General features: G+C 36.1%; 1 protein-coding gene across 1 annotated transcript in view; it reads left to right on the top strand.

Annotated features, from left to right (window-relative positions):
- Positions 1-268: 268 nt before the first annotated feature.
- CTDP1 (CTD phosphatase 1) overlaps positions 269-25430 on the top strand; it is a 38838-nt gene continuing 13676 nt past the window's right edge. The window contains exons 1-8 of the mRNA XM_026699477.2: positions 269-833; positions 5427-5510; positions 7429-7522; positions 8425-8553; positions 9074-9224; positions 20907-20997; positions 21935-22101; positions 24070-25140. Of these exons, the coding sequence (XP_026555262.1) occupies positions 505-833; positions 5427-5510; positions 7429-7522; positions 8425-8553; positions 9074-9224; positions 20907-20997; positions 21935-22101; positions 24070-25140 (2116 nt within the window). The 5' untranslated portion in view covers positions 269-504. The remainder of the gene's footprint in view (positions 834-5426; positions 5511-7428; positions 7523-8424; positions 8554-9073; positions 9225-20906; positions 20998-21934; positions 22102-24069; positions 25141-25430) is intronic.

The raw sequence follows: 25430 nt of genomic DNA, 5'->3' as shown, positions 1-25430 counted from the left end.
GAACTTTGCAAGCATGCTTCTCATGATCCCACAATTCCTCTTGGCGAGGCGAAAACCAAGAGACTCTGTTGTGCAGTCCACGCGGAGGGGCGGCCAAGTACAAGTAAGCGCGCACCTGCGTCACCGCGGAGGCCAACAAGGCATGGAAGAAGGAAAGTGGGCGTGGCTCAAGCGGCTACGTCAGTGTTGGGCTCGAAACAAGAGCCTGTTCGGTGAGCTTGCTCGAAATTAGCGTCTGTCCCTTTAAGGTTGTCCGGGCGCGAGAAAAGGCTGCCTCGCGCCTGCGCATCGGAATATTGACCTCGCGCTCGTTTGGCGCTGCTCGTGACTACTTCTTGTTGTTATTTTTTTTTTTTCTGAAGGTGGTAGTTGGGTGTGGGGGAGGGTAAAAGATAACGTTTTGCGTTCGATTCTTCTAATTCAACCGATAGAGGCGCCGCCGTTGCCATAGCGACCTGCCCTTCGACGGGCCCGGCCTGGGACGAAGCCCCAGTGGCCGAGGCCATGGAGGAACCCGGGGCAACCGCCTCGGTCTGTGGAGACGCTGCCGCCGCCGCCGCGGCCGTGGCCGTCGCCGCCGCGTCTGAAGTGACAGAAATCCTCGTTCCTGGCCCGCAGCCGCTGCGGCTGCTTGAATGGAAAGTAGCGACCGGAGCGGCAGTGAAAATCGGCTCGGTCTTGGCCGTCTGCGCGCCTATCCAGAGCCCGGCGCGGCCGGGCGCGTTGCCTATCGAGCCCGGCCTGCAACGGGCGGCCGAGCGAAAGGTCAAAGCCGAGCGCCCGGGAATCGTACGAGAGCTGCGCGCCCAGCTGGGTCAAGTCATTCCGCCGGGGTAAGGAAAGGACAACGGCGGCGAGCTGAGCGGGTGGGCCGATCCCTGAGGGCACCGCCTCTGGTCCGCGGGACTCGAACCCCTCAAGTTTCGGCTTTCGGGGGTGGGCGGGAGGCTTCCTGGAGAGATGGCGGCGGCTTGCGGGGCTAGAGCCGGCCCTCTCGCTCTCCTTGTCCCTCTAGCGCGGCGAAAGATGAGGTTGGGGAAAGCGCGCGAGGGGCAGGCCGTCCCTTCTCCGCCCTCTAGCGCTGCGGCGCCGGTGACAGCCGAGGCCCCGCTCCTTTTCTGCCCTCCCCGGTCGCAATCCGACGTCGTGAGGGGAGGCTTTTGCAGGCCTAGGTTGCCGGCGGACTGACCCAGAAAAGTCTGTTTACCTGCTTCGGAGCCTACATGAGCATCTGACGCTGGGTGAAGCGGGGGGGGGGAGCGGGATCTTGCTGGCGAGCAGCGCAAGGAAAGCCTCAGCCTGCATCTTACGAGAGGGCGCTCGATGAATTGGACTTCTTCTTCTTTCTTCCCGTCCTCGGATTTCCCCCTCCCCTTTTAGGGGGGGATGAGAGGAGTGACTAATTGAAATCAAAGCCTAATGAATTAGGAAAGATGAATCGAAGACCTGTTGATCAATTTTCCACGTTTTTACATTTTGGTTATGTATCCCTGAGGACTGTCAGGTTTCATTTCATTTCTGTAACTGTATTAAGGGAGATGATATAAGAAGCTTATATAGACAGACACGGGCAAATCGTTTGCAGATAAGTTGAATACACATAGGTCAGAAGAGTGGAGGTTGCCATGCAACTGTGTATTTGCACTTGCTGGTGTGGTCCGGGTTTTCTTAATCCTTAATCTTTTTCATGGCAGAAGTGTGATCATCTCTGATGCCCTGGTAGATTTTAAGAAGCTAATGTTTTATGTCCATCTGATTAAATCAAAAGATGTAGAAATAATTGCACTGTCTAACTAGAGATTAGAATATGTTTCAAAGATTTTCACATTTTAAGTGAGAAGGGATTCCTTAATGAAAAAATTATCCTCAAAAGATGCTTCCAGTGCATTTCATTAAAATATCATTAATCGTTAATATTCTTTCTTCATGAGAAATAATATTCTTCATGAGAATTGTTCATAAAACTTAGTGTATAGTTTGAAACGCTGTAAAATCCAAAATGAGTATTTTTGAATTATACCTAGAAAGAAACTAGAAAATTTATAGCAAGTTTATATTTTTCTTCTTAGTATTTATCCCTCAAGTGTGGGGTTTTGTTGATCCCTTAGTTGTGACAGGAATTGACAAACCAGCTTGTCACTTAAGCCTGACATTGTGGGCTGAGAGGTAGTAATTGGTCCAAAGTCACTCAGCCAGCTTTCATACCTAACTCATTCTCATTCTCTCCTGGTTTCTAGTTTGGTGCCTTAACCACCCAGACCAAACCTGCTATCATAGTCTAGAAAGTAATCCACAGGAACTATATCCCAGTAATTTTAAGGCAAGGATAAACATATTACATATGCACTTTCCTAAGGAAGGATTAAATTATCATGATGTTTTACATTGCATACTCATAATCAAAAGTGGAATGAAAAGTATTCCTGAGTATAGACATGTCCTTAATATGGAATATACCGTATTTCCCCATGTATAAGCCACCCCTTTTTTCCAAAATTTTCAAGCCCAAAAAGTAGGGGGGTGGCATATACAAAGCAGGTACACTTTTTATACGTGAAAAATGCATAAAATAATAAAGTAGGAATAAACTGGTTTTCCAGCAGTATGCTATACTTTTTTGTAAAAATTGTACGTGATGATATGATTACGAGTGCGAGTACGCGATAGAAATGCATACGCTAGGCATCGGCCTGAATGCTTCGTTCCTACTCTCGTTCCGATGCGTAGATTGCTAGCGTCGCCCGCACCGCTTTCGGCGTCATGACCGAAGTTGTAGATCTAGACGTCAAATTTTGTTTCTTTGTAAATTTTCTTTTTTCATAACTTGTTTCGCTAATAAAATATTTTTTTCAAAACTTCACAGTCCAAAAATTGGGGGGGTGGCTTATACAAAGGGGGTGCTTATACATGGGGAAATACGGTAATTGCATCCAGGAGTTGCCAAATGTTATTTGATTGATTGCAGCTCCTTACCTACAAACAATATAGTATAGCAACTAAAATGAATAATAATAATTTGAGTTTCTGAAATCCAAGTTGCTCCAAACAGTTGTCTCTCTCTTTTTTCTTTTTTGTACATTTAAAAGAGCAGGGAGATTGCTGCAGAATGATAGCTTTCCCTATTACCTTTGCCTTCCAGAATTACATATTAAATGCTTGACTCTTGTTATTTTATGGACGTATATAGTTTCCTTCCTATTTTTAATGAAATATATTATAGTAATTTTCTTGCTACCTATCTTACTAATAAGCTATGAAAATTATCAGGAAGCACTAGTCTTTTTACCTTTGTTTTAATTGAGAAAGGTGTTAGGTATTAACCAGAGTTAGGGATAGGTGATTATTATAAAATAGGAACAGTTACAGCAGGACTCTTGTTCAACTATGAGTTCTCCTTAAATCTTGTCTAAGTTTAATTTCATCTTATTCACCTTAGTGAATTACAGTATTGGCTTTGACTGTTACACCTAGATTAAATTAAAATACAGCTGATAATTGTATTGAATGTGATTGGCATACTCTTGAATATTTACTTTCTTGCAGTTCCATTTAAGGGTTTAAAGAGACTATTTGGACATTTGTTTTCAGAGTCTCAAAGTGAGGAAAGAATGGGCCTGTATTAGAAGCTCCGTCCTTTTTCCATCCTTTTTCAGCAGGAAATCTGAAAAAAAATGAAATGAAATAAAAAATGAATTCATATTGGCTTCAGTAGAAATACAACTTTCTATGCAATCCAAATTCTGAATAAAGCAAAGTTTTAGATCATACTGACACTGTACTCATTTTTCAAACCAATACAAGTATAATTCCCTTTCACCTGAAACTATGGGAATAGGTTTTTCCCATCATTTTCAGATTGTGTTTTTTCTATATGTTCTAGTTAAAACAATTCAAAATGTGGGCATTTTGCTTCCAGGGACATTTTTTGTCAAAGAGTCTTTTATGTATAAATATATGAAGAGCTACATCATGAAAAAATATAAAACTGAAATATTTTTTCTTTACTTGGGATAATTGTGTAAACAGCTCATTAGAAGTGAAGGAAATTCAGTTTTATTCTCCCATGATATAAATGATATTGGAGCAGATGTCAGCAGTCCTTTCTACATTTGGAATTTTTCCCAAAATTTCTATAAATCATTAAAGATTTCTAATTCAACCAGTGACCACTAGATTGAGGTGATATATAAATTTGATAAATAATTAAATTCTCTCACAAGATGTAGCACAAACAATTCTCAGGATTTTGGTAGTTTAAAAAATATTTTTATTTAATGTTTGGGTGTTTTCATATTTGTAATTTAAATGTTGTATTTGCAGACCAGCCATAATTTGACATTAAAATGCTATCTATAAAGATGTCATAAAAATAAATACATTCCTTAGGAGGTTGTATGCAATAAAAAATGCTGGTTACAGTTTATGCAAAAGAAAACAACCCTTGAAATGTATGCTGAGGTGAGACTATGTCATTGTATAATATATCACTTATTTAGTTTTCCCACTATATGGTTTGTGCCACTGTATTGTGGCAGTTTACTTAATCAGATTTATAACACTAGCTTATAAAGAATTGTCACAGAAGGTTGTGGCAGTGTTTATTAGCGCTGTGGAATTCTCCTATATTACTTTGTTCATAGTTGTGCACAAGTAATATTTTCTTGTTACAGGATCAGTAATGAAGTCCAGGCTGATGTATACCTTATTCCAGTATCTCTTAATCTATGTTCATGGAACATCAGTATTCACCAGACATTTGAAGGAAATCTGTAAACTAGCCCTAAGAATCTAAGATGAGTTTTGTGGATCTTTGATCCATGTTATTTAATACCTAGTTAGCAATATCCCCTTTGAAAATACTGTAAAGAAATGTTGACAGATGATTCCTTATACATCACTTTGAACTATGGGAGGGGAAGAGATCATTAAAATAATCAAAAAGCTAGTGAAAATGTAACCAACATTTTCTTCAACATATATTTGTGACAATGGATTTTTAATAATCACTACAGCCAAGTTTAAAATAGGCTGACTAATTCGAAGACATGTTTAAAAAAATCTTCCAAATATTGATAATCAGTAATCACATATGCAACTACATATGCCCCATCAAAATTTATAATGGACTCTATATATGGGGAAAATAAAGACTATAATAAGAATATTATTATAGAAGCTGTTCATAGCTGTTCCTCAGTTACAATCGGTCATAGAGGTCCCTTGTTTGAAAACTTATATTTCTTGGTGGAAAAATTAAAGAAACGTTTTTTGTATAAAATAAGATGTAAACATAAATAATATACATTATGTATTTAGTGTCTTGTTTACAGAGATTACGTATAATTTACATAACCTAGTTTTGATGAAAACTGAAATTTGATAAGAATCCATTTTTTTCTTAAATCAGATTCTTTATTGCTTTTCAGAGGTGTACTGCTAAGGCTAGAAGCATGTAGCCATCCTGTTGTTATGAAAGGTTTATGTGCAGAATGTGGTCAAGATTTGACACAGTAAGTACTATTGTATACAGCTGGATTTCTCTTCACAATATAGGACTAAAATTGAGGGTTACAGATAGTTCTTGACTGATGACCACTATTGAGCCCAAAATTTCTATTACTGAGACAATAGTTAAGCGAGTTTTGCCCCATTTTACAACCTTTCTTGTCCCGGTTGTTAAATGAATCACTGTAGTTGTTCAGTTAGTAACACAATTGTTAAGTGAATCTGGTTTTCCCATTGACTTTGCTTGTCAGAAGGTTACAAAAGGTGATCACATGACACCAGGACATTGCAACCATCATAAATATGAGTCAGTTGCCAAATATGAATTTTGATCACGTGACCATGGTGATGTGGCAACTGTCATAAATGTGAAAAATGGTCATGTCACTTTTTTCAGTGCTTTTGTAACTTTGAATGGTCACTAAATGAACTAATAATTTGAAGATAATTTGTAGTAGAAAATTCAATGTGGATTTAAAAGTTGGTATAGTTAGGCCTCGACTTCCAACAGTTCACTTAGTTCACAAAGTTACAACAGTATTGAAAAAAGTGATTTCTGACCGTTTTTCACACTTACGACTTACAGGATCCCCATGGTTCATGTGACCAAAATTTGGATGCATGGCAACTGACTCATTTATGACAGTTGCAGTGTCCCAATCTCATGGGATCACATTTTGCAGCAATCTGACAAACAGAGTCAATGGAAAAGCCAGATTCACTTAACTTTGTTTCTAATTGAACAGCTGCAGTGGTTCACTTAACAACTATGGTAAGAAAGGTTATAAAGTGGGGCAAAGTTCACTTAAGAAATATCTCAGCAACAGAAATTTTGGCCTCAATTATTGTTGTAACTTGAGAACTGCCTGTACATAAAACCATAGTAGATTATGTAAAAACTAAAAATACATACTATGGAATGTACATTATCGTATATGAATATAACAGTATAGAACCAGATTGATCACAATACTTTTTACTGAGAGATTCTTTACCATGTCCACCCATATAAATGTAGTCATATTTCAGTATTCAATTAGTAGAAGACTGTTCTTGTCCTTCATTTTAGCACTCCCTGAAAAGTAAGCTGATCACAAAAGAATTTCATTAAAACTAAACCGGGTGTGTAATGTCCTGCTCACTTTCTCCTCAAAGAGAGGGAGAAGTATGGGCAGTTCCTCTCCCTTATTGGGGGCTAGTGAAGAGCAAATCAAATGAAATGAAGCTGGGGAGGCAGCAGTGAAATTGATGCTATTTCTCCCAGTAGCACCTCAAGTCCTCCCTGAAGCATGTGGCATATGCAGTCCAAATCTTGATCTTTAATGAGACTGTCCAAAATAGATTTTAAAAGTTGTGTGATATATAAAAAGAGCCAGAAATCCCATTTTGAAAAAGACCTTGTGTTTTTTTAACTATTGCCTACTCTTAGAATAAACCTTGAGTGCTTGAAGTAAGCTGTTTGTCAGGTTCTCAAAGTCTGATCATTTTTTTACGTTTAAAAAAAAATCTTGCCTTTATTGTTTTTATAAATAATGGAAGGTGGTGAACATTCCTAATATTCCTTCCTCCTCCTGTTTTTCCCACAACAGCCCTGTGAGGTGAATTACGCTGGGAGAGCATGACTAGCCCAAAATTACCCAACCTGATTTCATACCTAAGGCAGGACTAGAACTCACAGTTTCATGTGTGTGTATTTGTTTGTGTGTGTGTGTGTGTGTGTGTGTGTGAGAGAGAGAGAGAGAGAGAGGATGTTACCTGGCAATTAAATAGTATAAACTATTGTGTAAACTAAGGACTACTTGACACATATAATGTATGGGATGGTTGTAAAAATTCATAGCACAGTAAGTTGGTTGGTCCTTTATCTTTTGACAGTTTATCAATTCATTTAATATTCTTTGTTCCCCTTCCCTCAATTATTAGGTTACAAAGCAAGAATGGAAAACAAAACATGCCTGTTTCCACAGCAACTGTATCAATGGTTCATAGTGTCCCAGAATTGATGGTTAGCTCTGAGGCAAGTATACTGTTCCTCCTTTGTTTTTGGGAAAAGTCCAGTGTTCAGCAAATTTCATTAGAGATATATTTTCATAATGCATATGGTGTCCATCTTAGCTAGAAATCCTTTGGTGAGCTATTTAAAAAAAACAGCTTTTGATGATAGAACAGTTGCCTATTTTAAATGTCAGTATTAAATAGAAAGATGGAATAGAAATCATGTAAATTCCCAAAACAGGAAAATTGCCTTCTGCTGTATTGTCCGCTACCCATGTTTTTTTACACACACACACACACACACACACACACACACTTGAAAAAATAATAATACACTAATCATATTCTGATCCTATAATTTCCAATTGTACTTGGTGGGACATAATTGTGGAACTTATCTATGAGGTGTTACATGTATATTTTGCACATTCAGCTTAATATACTGAATTTGGAATACAGTATCCATCACTAGCATATGTTTTCAGGAATAGGAATAAAAACACTTATGTTTAACTATATTCTGTAAAAAAAATGCATTTAAATGAAGCATTATGCATAGTATACCAGTTATTTATGCATCAATGGAATAACAAATAAGCAGAATTTAGTTGTATACTCTTTCTCACAGTACAAAACAGTTATGTAAGAAAACATTCTGTTCTACTTCTTTACATGCATCTGCTACTTATTGTGAATAAAAATAAAACCAGATTGCTAGAAAATTTCATAATTAAAATGTTAGTATAATCTATTTTGAATAAATAGGTAATTTTTAACAGGCTTGAACCTGAAACACTGCTATTCTCGGAATTCTAAGTTCCTCATTACAATTGAAAAATAAATAGAATTATATTTATCTTCTTTTCAGCCTATGGTGTTTGCATTTGCATTTAATATACAGTAATATATATATATTTATTGTAGCAAGCCGAACAGTTGGGAAGAGAAGATCAAGAAAGGCTACGCCGAAATCGGAAACTGGTGCTGATGGTAGATTTGGATCAAACATTGATTCATACCACAGAGCAACATTGTCCACAGATGTCTAACAGAGTAAAGCAACTTTATTAATTACTATTCTTTATAATAAGTATAAAACCATTTTAAATAATATTTTAAAGTGAAATTGATTTGTATGGAGCATTTTTTTTAAATGACCTGGATGGATAGATGTGGAAACAGACATAGATATGGCATATTAGTTATATATATATAGCTACAGAGAGTGTACCAAAGTTTGACCCCAAAGAAGATTTATATAAATTACATTAAATGTTCAAATAAGTTGCCATTTTCTTCTAAACACTTTCTTATTCATTTGATGCATGACTATTGAACTTAGCATAGTAGTAGAATACTATAGTTTTCTATAGTAGTGTAGTAATTTCTATCTGGTGAGGATAGCATACTGTGATTTGTCTATGGAGCCTAACTGTACCAGATCCTAATTTCTTTGGAATCTAGCCATGGTTTTCTTTTGTAGCATGCAGATTTTTCCTCATTATTCATATATGCTATCCATATATATGACATAATGTTTTAAGTTCTTACCATGAATCTTTCTCTCCCTTAGGGAATATTTCATTATCAGTTAGGTCGAGGTGAACCTATGCTCCATACACGATTGCGACCTCATTGTAAAGAATTCCTAGAAAGAATTGCCAAGTTGTATGAGCTGCATGTTTTCACATTTGGGAGCCGGCTTTATGCACATACTATTGCAGGTAAGTAGTACGCTGCATATATGTATAATTATAAGGCTATTTTCCAATGTTTCAAATCTATTAGCATCAAAACCTTTTTTATAATGCTCCTGAAACCTAAAAATATTAGTATTTCAGGTATGTACTAATTTCTAACAATCCTATACAGGTAACCCTTGCTTAATGATCCTAATTGGGACCAAAATTTCTGTCACTCAGCTATGCAGTGTTAGGCAAAACATCACATGGCTACATCACTTAGCAACAGCAATTCCAGTAGTCCAGGTTCTTGTCATTAGATTAGATCCTTATACTTCTGCTCTGTTCTGCTCACCTCCACTTCAATTCCCCGCCTGTTTGAACCAGCTGTAGAACTGTTGTCTCGTGTGATTAAAATTCAGTGTTAGAATTTTAATCCTATTTTGATCCAGTATTTTTTAAATTCTCTTGACATTTCTGAATTTTCTGAAAGTGTGATAAAACATAATTAAGGATGTCTATAGTTAAACAACCGGCTGTGTATTCTGTATTCCTTGTCTTTGAATTAATTCCAGCTTTATCTGAGCCTGTTTCATGATCATTCCATAAACAATAGCTAAATAGAATCCTGAATGAATAGATGAAGGTGAATATATGTTTCATTCTTTTATAGTATAATTCTTTTACACATTACTGCTCCAAAGGTATACTTATTGAGTAGATTAAGAGTGGCCACTAACAAGAATTGAGAGGAAAACATAGAATGTATCTCTAAGAATTGTGGTAATTGCTTTCATAATATACTGGTACAACTTTTCTCTTACGCTGTTGTTGTCCATTTATTCAAGGATTGAAAGTATTTATTTCTTAGTTTGATTGAATAAATTGCTTAAATAAATAAGGGTATAAAAACAAATTATAAATTTGATGTTTTCTAGCTCAGGAATCTACAGAAGTAGGGTTATGTTGGATTTTTTTCTTTTACTTTTCCTGGTTTTCAAAGACTGATACAATTTATCCAGCTGAAAATGCAAATATTTTTATTTGTCTGCATGTAAATATTATTGCATGGGAACATTTGTTGTATTGAACAGGTAAAACATGGAATGGGCAATTTGTGATGTTTGTCCATGTGCTGACATTTCAGCTCAGAGCTATTCTCAGATTGGATGGAACTAAACTTTTCAGCCTATTTTTTAAATGTTTTTTAGGTTTGGGCAGGATGTGAAAGGACCGGAAACTTGCAATTTACTTCTTGAAAAGCTTGAAAAATGTAAAAAAAGAATCAAGCTGATTTTTTGTAATTGAGAATTTAATGGTATGCACCTCCAGGAACCCCATCTGAAAAAGGTTTCTTATTCATACTATAAACCACTGTGATTATAGGATAAAGGAATAGGCCGTTTGTTGTTTTCTTAAACTAATATCCTGAATTAATAAGTAGAAAAAAGCAATCATGTTTCTTTCTTTCCAGTCAGTTTTGGTATTATTAGATATGTTTACCCTTACAAATCCCATTTAGATCAGATAAGACCTTGTGTCAAGAATTTTAAATGCTGTTATTAGTTTCGGGATAATTATGTTTATGTATAAATAGTATTGACAATTGACCATAATATATTATTTTAAGTTCTGCCAATTTATTTGAAAATAATGTTTCAAAAGAAAATCAGATTGTTTATTTATATATAAATCTACCTGACCCATAATAAACAATGGGTTCACTTAACGACATGTCCTTTGCTTAATGGCCAAATCATTCACTTTATGACTGCCATATTCGCTTAATGACTGCTGCAAAAAAATAGGTTGTAAAATTGGGTCAGTCATAAGTTCTGATGCTTTACAACCATCATAACTTATGACTGTAATTGCCAGGATCAGGTATGGTCACAAGTCGAGGACTACCTGTATGTTTTATCTGCTTATGAAGCTTTTGCCCATTTCCTTACCACTTTTTGTATCAAGCCTATTATGTCTGTATGATTCTCTGCTAAATGTGATTGCTACTTTTTAGAATCATAATGTTATAAAGTTGAAAAAGGCAAGTTTTGATTCATTCTCAATGCAGAGGTCCAAATTCAGCATCAGCAACAAATGGTTCCCAAACAAATCCACTGAAGAAGGAAGTCTGTTATGTTTTAATTTGGTTCCACTATGGAACTGCTGTTTTTAGTATTTTTTTTCTAACATTCATTTGGGATCAGTAGTATAAATGCGTTATTCCTAGGATGAGACATGTTTTGATTTACCTTATGGACATAGTTTCAGAAGAATACTATTGTGCATCTCTCCAATCTTATTTCTCTTCAGACTAATTCTATCCAGCTCATCCAGTTTTTTTAAAGGATTCAGTTATAGTTTTTCATCTTTTGTAACATTTTCCTATTTGGAATCTGTTTCAGTGAAGCCAAAACTGGACCCAATGCTGAAGATGATTACTTTCTATGACTTGTAACCTGTATTTATGTTGATTCATTTGCCTATTTCCTGACCTCATCACACTAATCAGTTGTTATTCTAAGATCTTTATCATAGGTTCTATTACCAAGCCAGGTATCTCCTATCCTGTTCCTGTGTATTTAATCTTTTCGCTAAGTGAAACAATTTTTACTTCATTAAATTTCATTCTGTTAGTTTCAACATATTTTTCTAACCTCTCAAGATTCTTTTAAATTTTATTTACATACTATAAAAATATTATTTACATACTATAAAAATATATGTGCTGTCTGCAGATTTGATAAGCATTCTTACAGCTTCTTTTACCCAAAAACAAGGATTTGGGATTGAGCCCTGTGGCATCTGTCACTTTCTTCAGTTTCATGAGGAGCCATTGATGAGCACTCATTGAATCCAGTTTTTGAGCCAACCAGATACTTTCTTGTCCCACCATTCAGCCCACACATAATTGCCAAAGAGAATGTCATGGGGCATTTTGTCAAATATTTTATACAAATAGTCCTCTGTTATTGATGGTAACTGGGAATTTCCATTGCTAAGTAATGTGGTTGTCAAACTCAGTGTCACATAACTGCATAATTTAGGCATGGTAGTTACAGTATATCCAGTTAATAAATACAATGTACAAATCACATACTGTTGTTAAATGCAATTTCATGTGGTTCTCATTTGCAACTTCCTGCCAGCTTCCCTGCTGATTTTGCTTGTCAGGAGCTGTCAATAAAAGTTGCAAATGGCAATCACGTGACTGTGGAACACTGCAAAGTTGTAATCATGAGGCAACCACCAAGCACCTGAATCACAATTTCCTGACTGGAGAGACATTGACTATAACTTCAGTCAGTAGTAAGTACCACTTGTTCAGCACCATTGTAACTTTGAACAATTGTTGAACAAATGGTCACTAAGTGAGGACCACCTGGACTGAAATGAAGATACATTATATCTGTATGAGATAAGGTTAATCTGACAAGACTTATCTGGCAAAGCCTTGCAGACTTTTACTAATTAATTACAGTATTTTTAAGGGCCTTACAGATTGAGCTATTTAGGATCTGTTATGATCAGCTCTAAATCTTCCCAAGTATTTACGCCACGCAGACTGGTATCCCTCATTCAACCAAACATCCTCATCCCGTTCTCATTCCTACTTCCAATTCTGTTTTGTTTGTTTGTTTTGCTTAAAGCTTTAATTGAGGCTTTATTCTCATCAAGACAAACAAATTAGCTCTTCCACACTTACTCAAATTGTCCAGCCTCTCATAGAACTTCCTCAGTATCTGTCCTTAAGGCAGTTAGATCAGTGTTTCAGGCCTTCAGATCTGCCGGAGTTTCCAGTGGCTCCACCACTCTTATTCTCACCTGGGGCCAGCAATTTGGCCTTCTCTGAAGTGAACCTTCAGTTTCCCCATTGTTCTCTCAGTCGTCAGATAAAATACAAAATATCTGGCTAATAAGATCCAACAGAACAGAATAACAGAGTTGGACTAAGTCTAAGTGGTACATAAATATTCACCAGAAGTGTTCTGAAAAAGTACAATTTCATTACTGTATGAAACTCTTCAGAAAATATGTGCTATTAGTTTCCAATAATGCTTCCTGGCTTCAGCCCTTCTCAGCTCTTGAAATTTGGGTACTCTGGGCAGCTTCTCTGAAGATTTTGGGTTGACTATTGGAAATAATTTTAAAGATATCTATAGTGTAGTACAGCCCATTCTTTAAGTATTAGGAGGCCATCCCTAGGTCTAATGAGCCTTCCGTGCAAGTCACTTAATCAGGATGGATAATGTCTGTCAAAAAGCAATGTTGATTAAAAACATCTCTTCCAAACCATCCCTCTAACATCCATGAAATCTACAGAGTTCATGGTTTTTGGCCAATACTACCACAGAACAAGAGTACTATCCTAAGGGGCTACATGAGAAACTGAAACTCTTATAAAGGGCCAAATCAACGTAACCTGATTTGATATCCTCAAACTCCGTCACCTCAACTGCTCAGATTGTTCCAGACAAAGGCTGAGTACCATACAGACACAGAAAAGTACTTTCTCTCATCAGTTGGCTGAAGGAGTGCATAGTGATTTTGCACAGAGCCAGACCTGACTTGGCGGCTTCTCCTGCCCCCTTCAGCATGCTTATTTTTATTTGATTTCTAGTTTCCGATCGACCTCACGTGAGCTGGACAGGAACAGCCAAAGGGCCGGATGTGGCCAGGGGGCATAAACGGTTGAGTCTGCTCTATCCTCTTGATTGTATATCCCATGGAATCCTTATGGAGAAATATATAAGAATATATAAGAAATATATACATAAGTAATATATTATTTTGGTAGACAGAAGAAAATATAGATGCCTCCCACTTTTAATAAAGGAATTAGAAAAAATTAAGAGTCATCTTCTGCAAGCTTTCTTCCTTCAGATCTTTATTCTGTTTTTTTTTTTTTTTGTAGCTACACTGCATTTTTCCACTGACTTCTCTTTCATTTCCCATCCCCACCCTCCGGAATTGTAAAATGTTAAATGAAAAACATGTTACGATTATTTGATGCTACAGTTATTTATTTATTTTTATTTTAACTTATGTGCCCAAGAATAGATCTCTTGGTGGCTTACAGAAAATTAAAAGCAGAGGACATTCATCCTGGGGAGAAAGAGAATACAAATAGATTACTACAAATGGCAGATTCACAGACCATCATAGCTCAGTGCTTGTGAGAAGAGTCAGGTCTTTTAGGCTCTTTAGAGAACAGGAAGGGTTAGAGTCATGTGGACTTCGGAAAAGATGCTGTTCCAAACAGCAAGGACAGAAAATGCATACCTCCTTGATCCTATAAGGTTACGTTTTGCGATAGACAGGAGCCCAAACACAACAGTCCCACTATGTTTTATGGAATGGGCAAAAGCAGTTGGAGAAAGGCAGTTGTGCAAATATTAAAATCCTATGCCGTGCTGGGCTTTAAAGTTTATTAGCATCTTAAACAGTCAACAACAACTCGCTTTGGCCAACTCATAGCTAATTTGCCATGGGACAATTCACCATGACCAACTTGCCACAGGACAGCTCACCATGGGACAAGAGTTACACTAATATTGAAGAAACAGTGCAATTATAATTAATAATTAAAGGATGACAAAGGAGGAACAAAATGAAATGTGAATGATAAAAATTAAAATATTTTTAAAACTATTTTCAATAATTAAATTGAATTGTCCCACAGCGAGTTGTCTTGCAGCGAATTGGCTGTGTTAAATTGTAGACCCTTTAAGATGCTAATAAACTTTAAAGACCAGAATGGCATAGGATTTGGATATTTGCACAACTGCCTTTTTCCAACTGATTTTGCCTATTCCATAAAATATAATAGGACTGGTGTGTTTGGGCTCCTATCTATCACAAAATGTAATCTTATGTGACCTGGTATGACTGACTTGGTAGTTGAACAGGTGCAAAAAAATCAAGTAGCCTTTTACACTACAAATATCTTGGCCCAGAATCCACTGAAGCTGGGCAATTAATAGATTAAAATAAACAACAACATAATAATGCATATGATTGAGATCACTAAAATGAGGGCTCAGATTGTTGGGGACAATACGTTTAAATACTCTTTAAACCATTTAGAGAGGGCTGTAAGGCACTGTGAAGTGGTATATCTCTAAAGTATATAAGTAAGTGATATTGCTGTTGCTACTAAAAAGGCAAATACGATCTTGGCATGTTTTAATGGGCATAGATCCACATCAAAATATCACTATTTCATTCTACTCTGCCTGGTCCAAACCCCTCTTGTAATATTGTATTCAAAAAGAACAGTAACATATTGGAATCAAGCCCTATGAGAAACATTAAAAGATGTTGGTCATCTTTGGTCTTTAGAAGAGATGATTGAAGGGACATAATAGGCTTTAAAGCAGGCTTGTCCAGCCTGCGGGCCGCATGCGGCCCAGGTCGCCTCGTAATGCGGCCCGGTGCCCACCCCAACCTTCGTGCCAGAGCCAGCGAGGAGGAGGAGGAGAGGCAGGCGCGGGGCGAGGCGAGTGCCACGCCAAGCAGCAACAGAAAAGGCGGGCGCCGTCAGAATGCCACCTCCTGCTGTTGCCGCCCCGCCGCTTCTGCCCCCGCTGTCGCCGCCGCTGCTACTTCTGCCCCCCGCTGCTGCTTCCGCCCCACTTCTGTCCCCGCCGCCGCTGCTGCTTCTGCCCCGCTGCCACCGCCGCCGTTGCTACTTCTGCCCCCGCCACCACTGCTACTTCTGCCGCCCCCACCCCTGCCGCTTCTGCCCCCGCCGCTGCTTCTGCCCTCGCCGCTTCTGCCCCTGCCGCCGCTGCTTCTGCTGCTGCTTCTGCCGCCACTGCTGCGTCTGCCCCCGCTGCCGCTGCTGCTTCTGCCCCCGCCGCCACCGCTGCTTTTGCCGCCGCCGCTTCTGCCTTCCAGTCCTGCCGCTTCCAGCCGGGCCATTTGCAGGAGGAGAGGTAGGCGCGAGGCGGGCAAGCTTTCTTCCCTCCCCTCCCCGCCCCGCAAAATTTGGCCAGAAAATAAACCGTGATAAAAAAAATGTGATAAAAAAACCGCGATAAAAAATACTAAAAACATCTCACTAACTTTATTTCCAAATAAATATAATATATTAACTGTGTTTTCTATTTTTTTTTTTTTTGGATGATCAGGTATTGTTACTGTTATTTTATTTTATGTGCGGCCCAAACCAAATTTTCATCTTCAAATGTGGCCCAGGGAAGGTGAAAGGTTGGACACCCCTGCTTTAAAGAGTTCTTATACAGTAGATGGAGTCAGCTTATTCTCTATTATCCCAGTCAGCAGGATCAAACTAATAGTTGAAAGCTACGGGAATTAGATTCAGGATAGGTGTCAAGAAGAGCCTCCTGATATATAGCTGTCAGTTTGTATAGCTGCCATGCAAAATGATGAGTTGTCCTTTTCCAGAGGTCTTCAAACAGGCTGGATGGTCATCTGTTAGATGCACGCACAGCTGGATTCTGCACTGAGTAAGAGGTTGGAATATACTCTTAAGGTTATTTCCAACTCTAGATTTTGTGATAATTTTTGAATTTTTTTCATAGATACATATATAGCAGATCATATTTAATTTAAGCTCTAGGTGGCAGCATTTTGCAGCTAAATGTATGATATTTAAAAAACATATTTAACGGATGCTGCTTTAATTTTTAAAAGTACTTTTGTTCTACATTAAAATCAAATAGGACATTTTTCACTTTGACAAAAACATATTTTAAATCTGTGCCTAAAGTAATGTTTCTTAAATTTTACATATGTACCCAATACTTAAAATTTGTCAGGAAAGAAACATTTCTGCTTTCAGTTTCATATCTTACAAAATTGTTGTAAGTAGCTATGGGAAATTATTTAATATGTGAGTACATATACAATATATTTATATAAACAGAAACTGCAGTAGTTTATTAGGAAGCTCTTCTGAAACATATTGAATTCCCTTTAATAAAGGGTTAGGGTTAGGGTGTCTTCATAGTAGGATGCCATAATAATCTAAAGTGCAAAGAAGGATATATTAAGGAAATGCCTTTGTTAAAAATATGTCTATAAAACAACAATGTTCTTGCAGATCTCCATATATTACTAAATTAGTCTCCAGGTTCCTCATTATGCTGATTATGTAGAATTGTTGAAAGTTGTAATTCACCATAATTAAGAGGATGACAACTTTCCCTACTTTACCAAATGCGAACGTGCCACCTATACTAAGCAATATCAATTATAATTCTAATAAAATAATTCTTCAAGCAACCACATATCTCAATCGGATGTTTATTTTGGGGTATACAATTTTTTTGTCTTTCAGAAATACAAACTAATATCTGCTGTAATTTTTTTTAATTCCAGAAGAAGGCAGTAGCAAAATATTTCAGTAAAGCTGACAAGGAGACTGGATTCAGTCAACAGGAATTGAATTCTATTTTTTTAATTATTTTTTTTTTAAAATCTAAATATATATAGGATATTGAGGGGGGATTAGATTGCTTTTTGTTTGCTTATATAATGTCTGTTTTAATATTCCAAGGCTTAGTAGTGTGTGATTTATTTATATCACAAAGAACTAACAGAACTTGATTTAAAAATTTACTTTTGCACTGTATTGTGTTGGATAAGATCCAATCCATTTTATCTATTTATCCCAACCGCAGTTACTTTTGGATGTTTTGGATTATCCATATGCATTTCATTTTCATGTTACACTTTGTTGCAAAATGAAGAGAATTGTTTTTCTTGATGTATGATCATGGCAGGGGCTTGATAATTTTCTGGTTTTATTAGTGACTTGAGCATGGAAAGAGACATTTTACAGGGATTTTGATTTTTATGACTAGGCTGTTTCAAGTGGTTGTTCTTTCATTTACCCATTTATACATTCAGCATGTTTTCAATATAGTAGATGTTGGTCTGAACTCTTCAAAGTTTCTTTTCCATACCTAGTATTTACATACATAAAGCTATGGGAGAAGTTGTCCAGAGTTGGGAGTTTAGTGGCACTATTATGCTAATGTATAGCTTTTGCTCTCTTTTCTATCAAAACCTAAGAATTTTCTAAATGAGACCCTAAAATGGTAGATTGGATGAGGATTAACAAGTTAAGGCTTTATCCAAATTATATAGGACTGTTTCAGATAAGTCATAATGCAGATTAATGATAGAATTCAACTTGCACTGATTGGGATTATATTTATTTATTTAATATATATCCTACCTTTATTATTTCTTTAAACAACTCAAACTCAAGGCAGTTAACATACATAATACCTCTTCCTTCCTCTTTTCCCCACAACAACAACAACCCTGTGAAGTTTGGGCTCAGATTGGTCTCTAAAATGAGACTAGAACTCATGGTCTCTCGCTTTCTAGCCAGATGCTTTTACCATTATACCACACTGGCTTTCAATCAAATTGCCTCTAAAATAAACATCCACAACCTAAATGCTCTCTAGTTCTCAGCTCTTTTTTAGAAAATGTTGAGAATTGTAGTTAAAACTATAGATAAAATGCAGATTGAGAATGGCTATTGTAAAGAGCCTGAGTCATAGTTTGGATGTGCTTTTGAATTTCCTACATATGCCTAGAATATATATTACATGGATTTGCACTCTACATGAGCTACCTTTGAAAAATATTTGGTGACACTAGCTCTTCTTGAATGCTGCATTGAAGACTATTGACAAGTGCCTGTTAAAAGATATATGACTGCTCTAGGTTGAGTTAAAGTCTAATTATATTCTATAAATTGCAGATTGAGACTGCACACGTACCCGCACACACATACACACACAGAGAACACACACATTATCCTTCATTAGCTTGCCAGGATTTAGGTTATTTAGGACTTTAATCCTGCCATCTTTTAGATACATTTTTATAAGAATGAAAGAGAAACAATTTTCTGACTGTTTCTGTATTTATAATTCTTCATAAAGGAAAGCATGACTAAACTGTCCTTTTGAGCAGATGGTTTCATGTCAAACTATATAAGAGTATATTGTTTGATTGTCATGTTGTTCCTTTGGTTTAAATGTACTTAAGTATGCATATATTAATTCATACCGACTAGGAAATTATAATTAAGCTCCAAAAAAGATGACATTGAGAAACAAATTTCTATTTCTATTTCTGTTTCAGTATGTCTTGCCTTGTCTTCATGAGGTAATAGTCAGTTGTGAGAAAGCCTGTGTATATATAAGAAAAATTTGGCTAGATATATGCTATTAATCTAGTCAGAATGTGTTTCTTATGTAGGTACAGATCTGGAAAAATAATTGACTATGTCTTGGTTTAATTTATTGAAATGTATTTTATTTTAAAATATTTATGTCCTTTTGTTTTCCAAGTTAAGTGGCTTGTTTCACTTCAATAACTATTCATTTTTCTAAAGTTTATCTGGTGATGATTCTCTTTAGCTAATATTTTCAATTCGTTATGCCTAGGTACTACAGGGGTCTCACAACAGGGATGATTCTACATGAATTTGCTGAAATTCTTAAGCAAATGCGGGTGAGTTAAGGTTGAATTTCTATCCTTAACTCTCACATTTTCTTGCTTTTGTGGGTTTTAAGTTATTACTTTAAGATGCAGTCATTTTGGCCTACATGTATCAATTCTAATGATTGACCAGTGATATGGAGGTGTTTTGCTAAAAGTTTTCTAACTTATAGAAAATTCTGTGTAGTTGCCAATAGATACTAGATCTAAGTGCATTACTTCTTGAATCACCAGTCATGTTTAAACATCGAATTTAGACAATTATGGTCAAAACTTTAAAGTATTTTTTTAAATATCTGCTTTAAAAAAGCAAGTTTGTATTGATTATCTCTAGAGTATAAGTATTATATAACCAGCCAAGCTGGGTATTGCCTATCTGATATATCATTTATCAGGTGCTAAATATTTTACACTACTAGGCAAATGGCAAAACCAAGAGATGCATAAGATGGTTTTTCCCAGATCAAAAATTCTGATAAAGCTTTGATAAAACTGATTTTTATATACCACAAACTAGACAACACAATTACATTAAAAAAAACCCAATACTATTACAAGGATAGCTATACAGTATTTATACACAAGTGTTAGAAGTATAACTTAAACCTGCAACTGCAAGAAATTTCTATTGAAACGTTTTCTTTATCTTGCCCACTTTGCTTAAGCATTACAGCACATCTTTAGTGCTTTGCCTAAAAGCACCAAAACATTTATCAACACTTGAGACATCCTGTTGATAAATGAGAGACATTTATGAGACTTCAATCCTGAGACTTGCAATGAAAATATAGGAGTAATCAAGGTGGGGTATCTTGTTAATATTAACAAAATGATACGATGTTGAAAACCATATGTTCTAGTTTAAATTTCAAGTAAGAATATATAAAATAGTATACCGGCTTCAAAATATTTTCTTTACTATTATTTATTCCAGAATGTTCTAATGTATTATCTCTATTTTTATATATATTTAATGTATATACCAATATACATTAATATATATATAGTAATATATTTAATGTATATACCAATTCTTCAATTAGAGACATTGAGTTAATTTGCAGCATTATTAGTACATAAATATATTTTGGAATTTAATAGGAAAACCCACATGAAAATATATGTGTGTAATTTATAATAATCTAGAAAACAAATACATAGTATACAAATCCCTGCAGAAAATGTATTAATACTGGAAAAATTAATTTCAGGCTTTTTTTCCCCCTTTAAAAGCATTTTTGGACTCTGAAAAGAAGCTTTTTTCTCATCGAATATTGTCGAGGGATGAATGTATTGATCCATATTCAAAAACTGGCAACCTTAGGTATGTATTGTGAGTAGACTGTTGTTTATGGAATAAATATACAAAATACACTGGTGGAAATAACGGATAAAAATAAATTAAATATTACAAGTATTTAAGTATACAAGTATACTTACATTTCAGCTACATGCACAAGTATTTCTGTCAACTTTGACTGAAAAGAAAGATTTGTAATAGCTAAATTGAATGCTGTGTTTGTATCTCTATATGTTAGAAAAATCATTTGTCCTAAGCTTTATTTTGTGTATTTCTTTCTAAGTTATACTTCGGTAACAAAAATGAGTACCAATTTATATGAATTCTTAAAACAGTCAAGGCAGATTGGCAATAGATAAGAGTCAGTGGAATTCAAAAAGGGCTGGACTTTAGAGTTCTTGTGGCCTCCATACCGATGATGCACCAGACTCCTTCCTTGGGCTCAGCTGGTCATCTACATTTATCATGAGAATAATTCTGGTTTTGTTTGTTGTGTTGATTTTTTAACTCTTTTATTAAAATTGAATAGTGTATAACAAAAATTATAATTGATGCATGTTCTACCTTACTAACATCTGTGCATTTTATTTAGACTGTCAGGATCTTGCCGTTGCTTTTTCTAGACTATATTGCATGAACTTTGTTTTTTGTCAACTCTGACTTTTTCTCTTGCTGCCCCTTCTTCAGTAATTAAGCTAAAGTATCCACTAAGCAAAATCATATCTGTTTTTATCTTCATCCGAGATGGAATTCCTTCTGTACCTACTTACTGGTTGCTTTAGGCAACAGAGGATCATACTTGACCAGTTAGTTGGTGGTAGAACTGAATGTCAGATGAACCTAAAAGAAATGAATGTTTGCTTATATGCTTCTGTCAACTTGTCACAACCTACTAGTAATTATTTTAGAGTTATCTAAAAGTAGATAATCAAAATAAATTAATTTTGTTCCCTGGTTGTAGGAACTTATTTCCTTGTGGGGATTCCATGGTTTGCATTATTGATGACAGAGAAGATGTTTGGAAATTTGCACCTAATTTGATCACTGTGAAGAAATATGTATATTTTCAGGGTATAGGTGATATTAATGCACCACCTGGCTCAAAGGAAGCTCAAATGAGAAAGAAAGGTAACTGTCCAATATACACATTAGTGTGAAACTATGTTCTAATTTTCGATATTTGCATCATACAAAGACAATTGTCTTTACCTTTGTTTAAGCAAACTATTAACTAATCTAAGACAGTGTTTGAAATCCAATAGAATCAAATTTTTCTATTATACATTTAGCAGACATCTATAATCATTTTTTAAATGATTACAAGATTGCTAGAAATTGATATGTAGAAATGGTTTTTATTGGATGGGAAGTCATCAATGCTAGTATAAGGTAACTTACACTTATCAACTATATTTTAAAAGCTGCCTCCTTTTAAGAATAATTTTGCATTGTAATTATATGTGAGCTTTTTCAACAATATTAGGATAGATTTTTAACAGAAATAAATCGATATAGTGAGAAAGAAATGAAGTATTTTTCTGTGGTATGTCCTCAGCCTGGATTCTTTTGTCCTACTACTTGCAACTTTAAAAGTAGAAGTGAGAGAAAGAAAGTTGTTCTAAGAATACATAATAACTTGTCTGTCATCTAATCTGTAACCAGCTAATTAATCTGGCTCAAGCAGGTCCAAATTAGGCACCTCAACTTGAAAAAGAATTAATAACCACCATAGGTGCTTCTCTGAATAGCTCACACATTGTGTTGAACTATAATTTATCCATAATTGACAGTGGTTTGTCTTGTAGACAAAAGTAAGATATAAACTGTGATTTATAAACCACAATGGTTGGATGTATATGTTGTGCTTAGCCAAATAAAAGCCCAACGAGCACAGTGCATTGTTTGAACCTAGCCAGTGACAGTAGGACTAAATGTGCTTTATTACAAATTGGACTTAATTAAAGCAGACTGGTGAATAACAGCAGATAGAGCCAGTTACACACTTCTTATGTATGCCCCCCCACTTGTGCTGTTGTACATTCATAAGCGCTCTTTACATGATGGCTGAAAAATAAGGGTATAATGTTCTCCCTGCCTCTAATTACATGCCGAGAATGTTCTCTCTGCTGTTTATCTCTTATGAAAAGTAAGACAAAAGAGAGTTAGTCCAGGCTATAGGTGACATTTATGAAAATGGACATCTAAATATGTAGAAACAGAAATATACAATTATATTTTTTTCAATGAACTATGTCATTATGCTGAAGCACATCGGCCCGGGGGCCAGATCTGGCCCCCGGGGTGATTAGATCTGGCCCACAGGGCCATCCTGGAAACGGCAAAAGACTGGCCTGCGGTGCCTCTGCCAGCAAAAACAGAACTCAGGTGGGCTGCACACAGCCCTCTTGAGCTCTGTTTTCATTGGTAGAGGGTTACAGGAGGCCGTTGTAGCCGAAAACAGAGCTCAGGAGCCTGTTTTCTCTGGCAGAGGGACAGGCACCCCTGACAAGAGTGATGTCGAGCTGACCACACCCACTCTGGCCACGCCCACTCTGGCCCTCCGAGGTAAAATACAATCCTGATGCGGCTTTCAATGAAATCGAGTTTGACACCTCTGTTCTAATAGAATTCACACTATCCAGCTGGTATACTTCAGTTAAGAAAATGATATAAATGGGATAATCTCCTTGACCTCTTTTGTACTCAGGGAGATAATACATTCTAATTGTATGAATTTTAAATAGAGATATAATCTTGTAACTGAAGATGAAATAATGTGCTTTTCACAATTTTGTGTAGCCATGAATAATACTGTTTTTAACCCTGAATCAATTAAATCTCTGTGCAACATCAAAATATAATTGGCTCGGCTTCTTTCCCTCCCCATGGATAGGGGTAGGGAAGGGGGAATGTCATTAACTAATTTCCATGGGGTGTTTTTTGTATTCCTTATATGATTATTGCAAAAATCATGCAGGCCCAGGTTTTTGCCTTAAATAAAGATGCAATGTATTTAATTGGATAATTTATATTCTTTGATTGACTTACTTGTGTAAGTTGAATTTGAATTTAATTCATATTGTATATTTAATTTAGCAAATCATTCCTCAAAATTAATGGATGCAGCTGATCCAGCAGCAGTAATAAAAGATTCTGAAGAAATGAGGAACACTGGAAATGTGGAAGAACAGAGCAATGGCATTAAAAAATCTACAAAAGAAGTAAATGGCAATAATTCTGTCAGCAGTGAGACTTCACCATGTGATTTGAATTCTAACAATAAAGGAACAACAGACTCTTTGTGTGATTCTGATCAGATAACAAATGTTCCTAATACAAATAATCAGATGAGCGCCAAGGAATCTTGTGTACCTTCAGATCAGGAAAACAGGAAAACAGGCAAGCAGCAGATTCAAGACAAAACAGCCAATTATTTGGACTTCGAGTTGTCTAGTGATAGTGAAAGTGATAGTGGCCTGGAAGCTAAAAAATCTTTATCTTCTTCTGCCTCTGATAGTGAAAATGAAGGGAAAAGAAGCTGGAAAAAGTCAAAGCATTCTGTGCAGGAAGAAAAGGGTGTACATCTGCAGGAAAACAATACAAATTTAGAAAAAGATGGACAGTTGAACCATTCTGGAGACTCTGTACCTTCACTTACTGTTAATACACATGCCAAAGCTTTGGATTTGGAAACACGTGAAGAAATTGAACAAGATAGCCTTTGTAGTCTAGGAAATGGTTGTGTAGACAAGAAAGAAGCTGAGACAGAGTCTCAAAATAGTGAACAATCTGGCATAACTGTAGGAGAATCTTTAGATCAAAGTATGGAAGAAGAAGAAGATGATGACACAGATCATGATGACCATTTAATATACCTTGAAGAAATTCTTGTCAGAGTGCATACAGATTATTATTCCAAGTATGATAAATATGTCAGAAAAGAAACAGATGAACTTCCAGATATACGAAAAATAGTGCCAGAACTGAAACAAAAAGTTTTGTCAGATGTTACTATATTATTTAGTGGATTATACCCTACAAATTTTCCTATAGAAAAAACACGGGAGCATTATCATGCTATTGCACTTGGAGCTAAGATTACAAAAACTCTTGTATTGAATGAAGATGACCCCAATAAGCCAACCCACCTTATTGCAGCCAGAGCAGGTAAATAGAAAATAAAATTACTTTGAATTTGAAGAATGAGTCTCTCCTGGGTAGCCGTCATGCTTTTCCTTTGTTGTATTAATTAGATCCGTCAGTAAAATTATATAGCTATGTACTCCTTTTGCACTGAGTTAAATTAAAATTAAATTTTTATTTTCATAAAACATAATACATCTGAAACTCAATTTTGCCATCATAACTGAAGTACAACAAATCCTTATTGAAGCAAATTATAAGACGAATCTCAGAAAGTTACAAACATTGAAACAATTGAAATCAGTATTGTTCAT

The sequence above is a fragment of the Pseudonaja textilis genome, chromosome 3 (genome assembly GCF_049901715.1).
Source record: "Pseudonaja textilis isolate UNSWEBS1 chromosome 3, rPseTex1.2, whole genome shotgun sequence".
In the NCBI taxonomy this organism is placed as follows: domain Eukaryota; kingdom Metazoa; phylum Chordata; class Lepidosauria; order Squamata; family Elapidae; genus Pseudonaja; species Pseudonaja textilis.
This window is presented reverse-complemented; position numbering and strand designations above follow the sequence as displayed.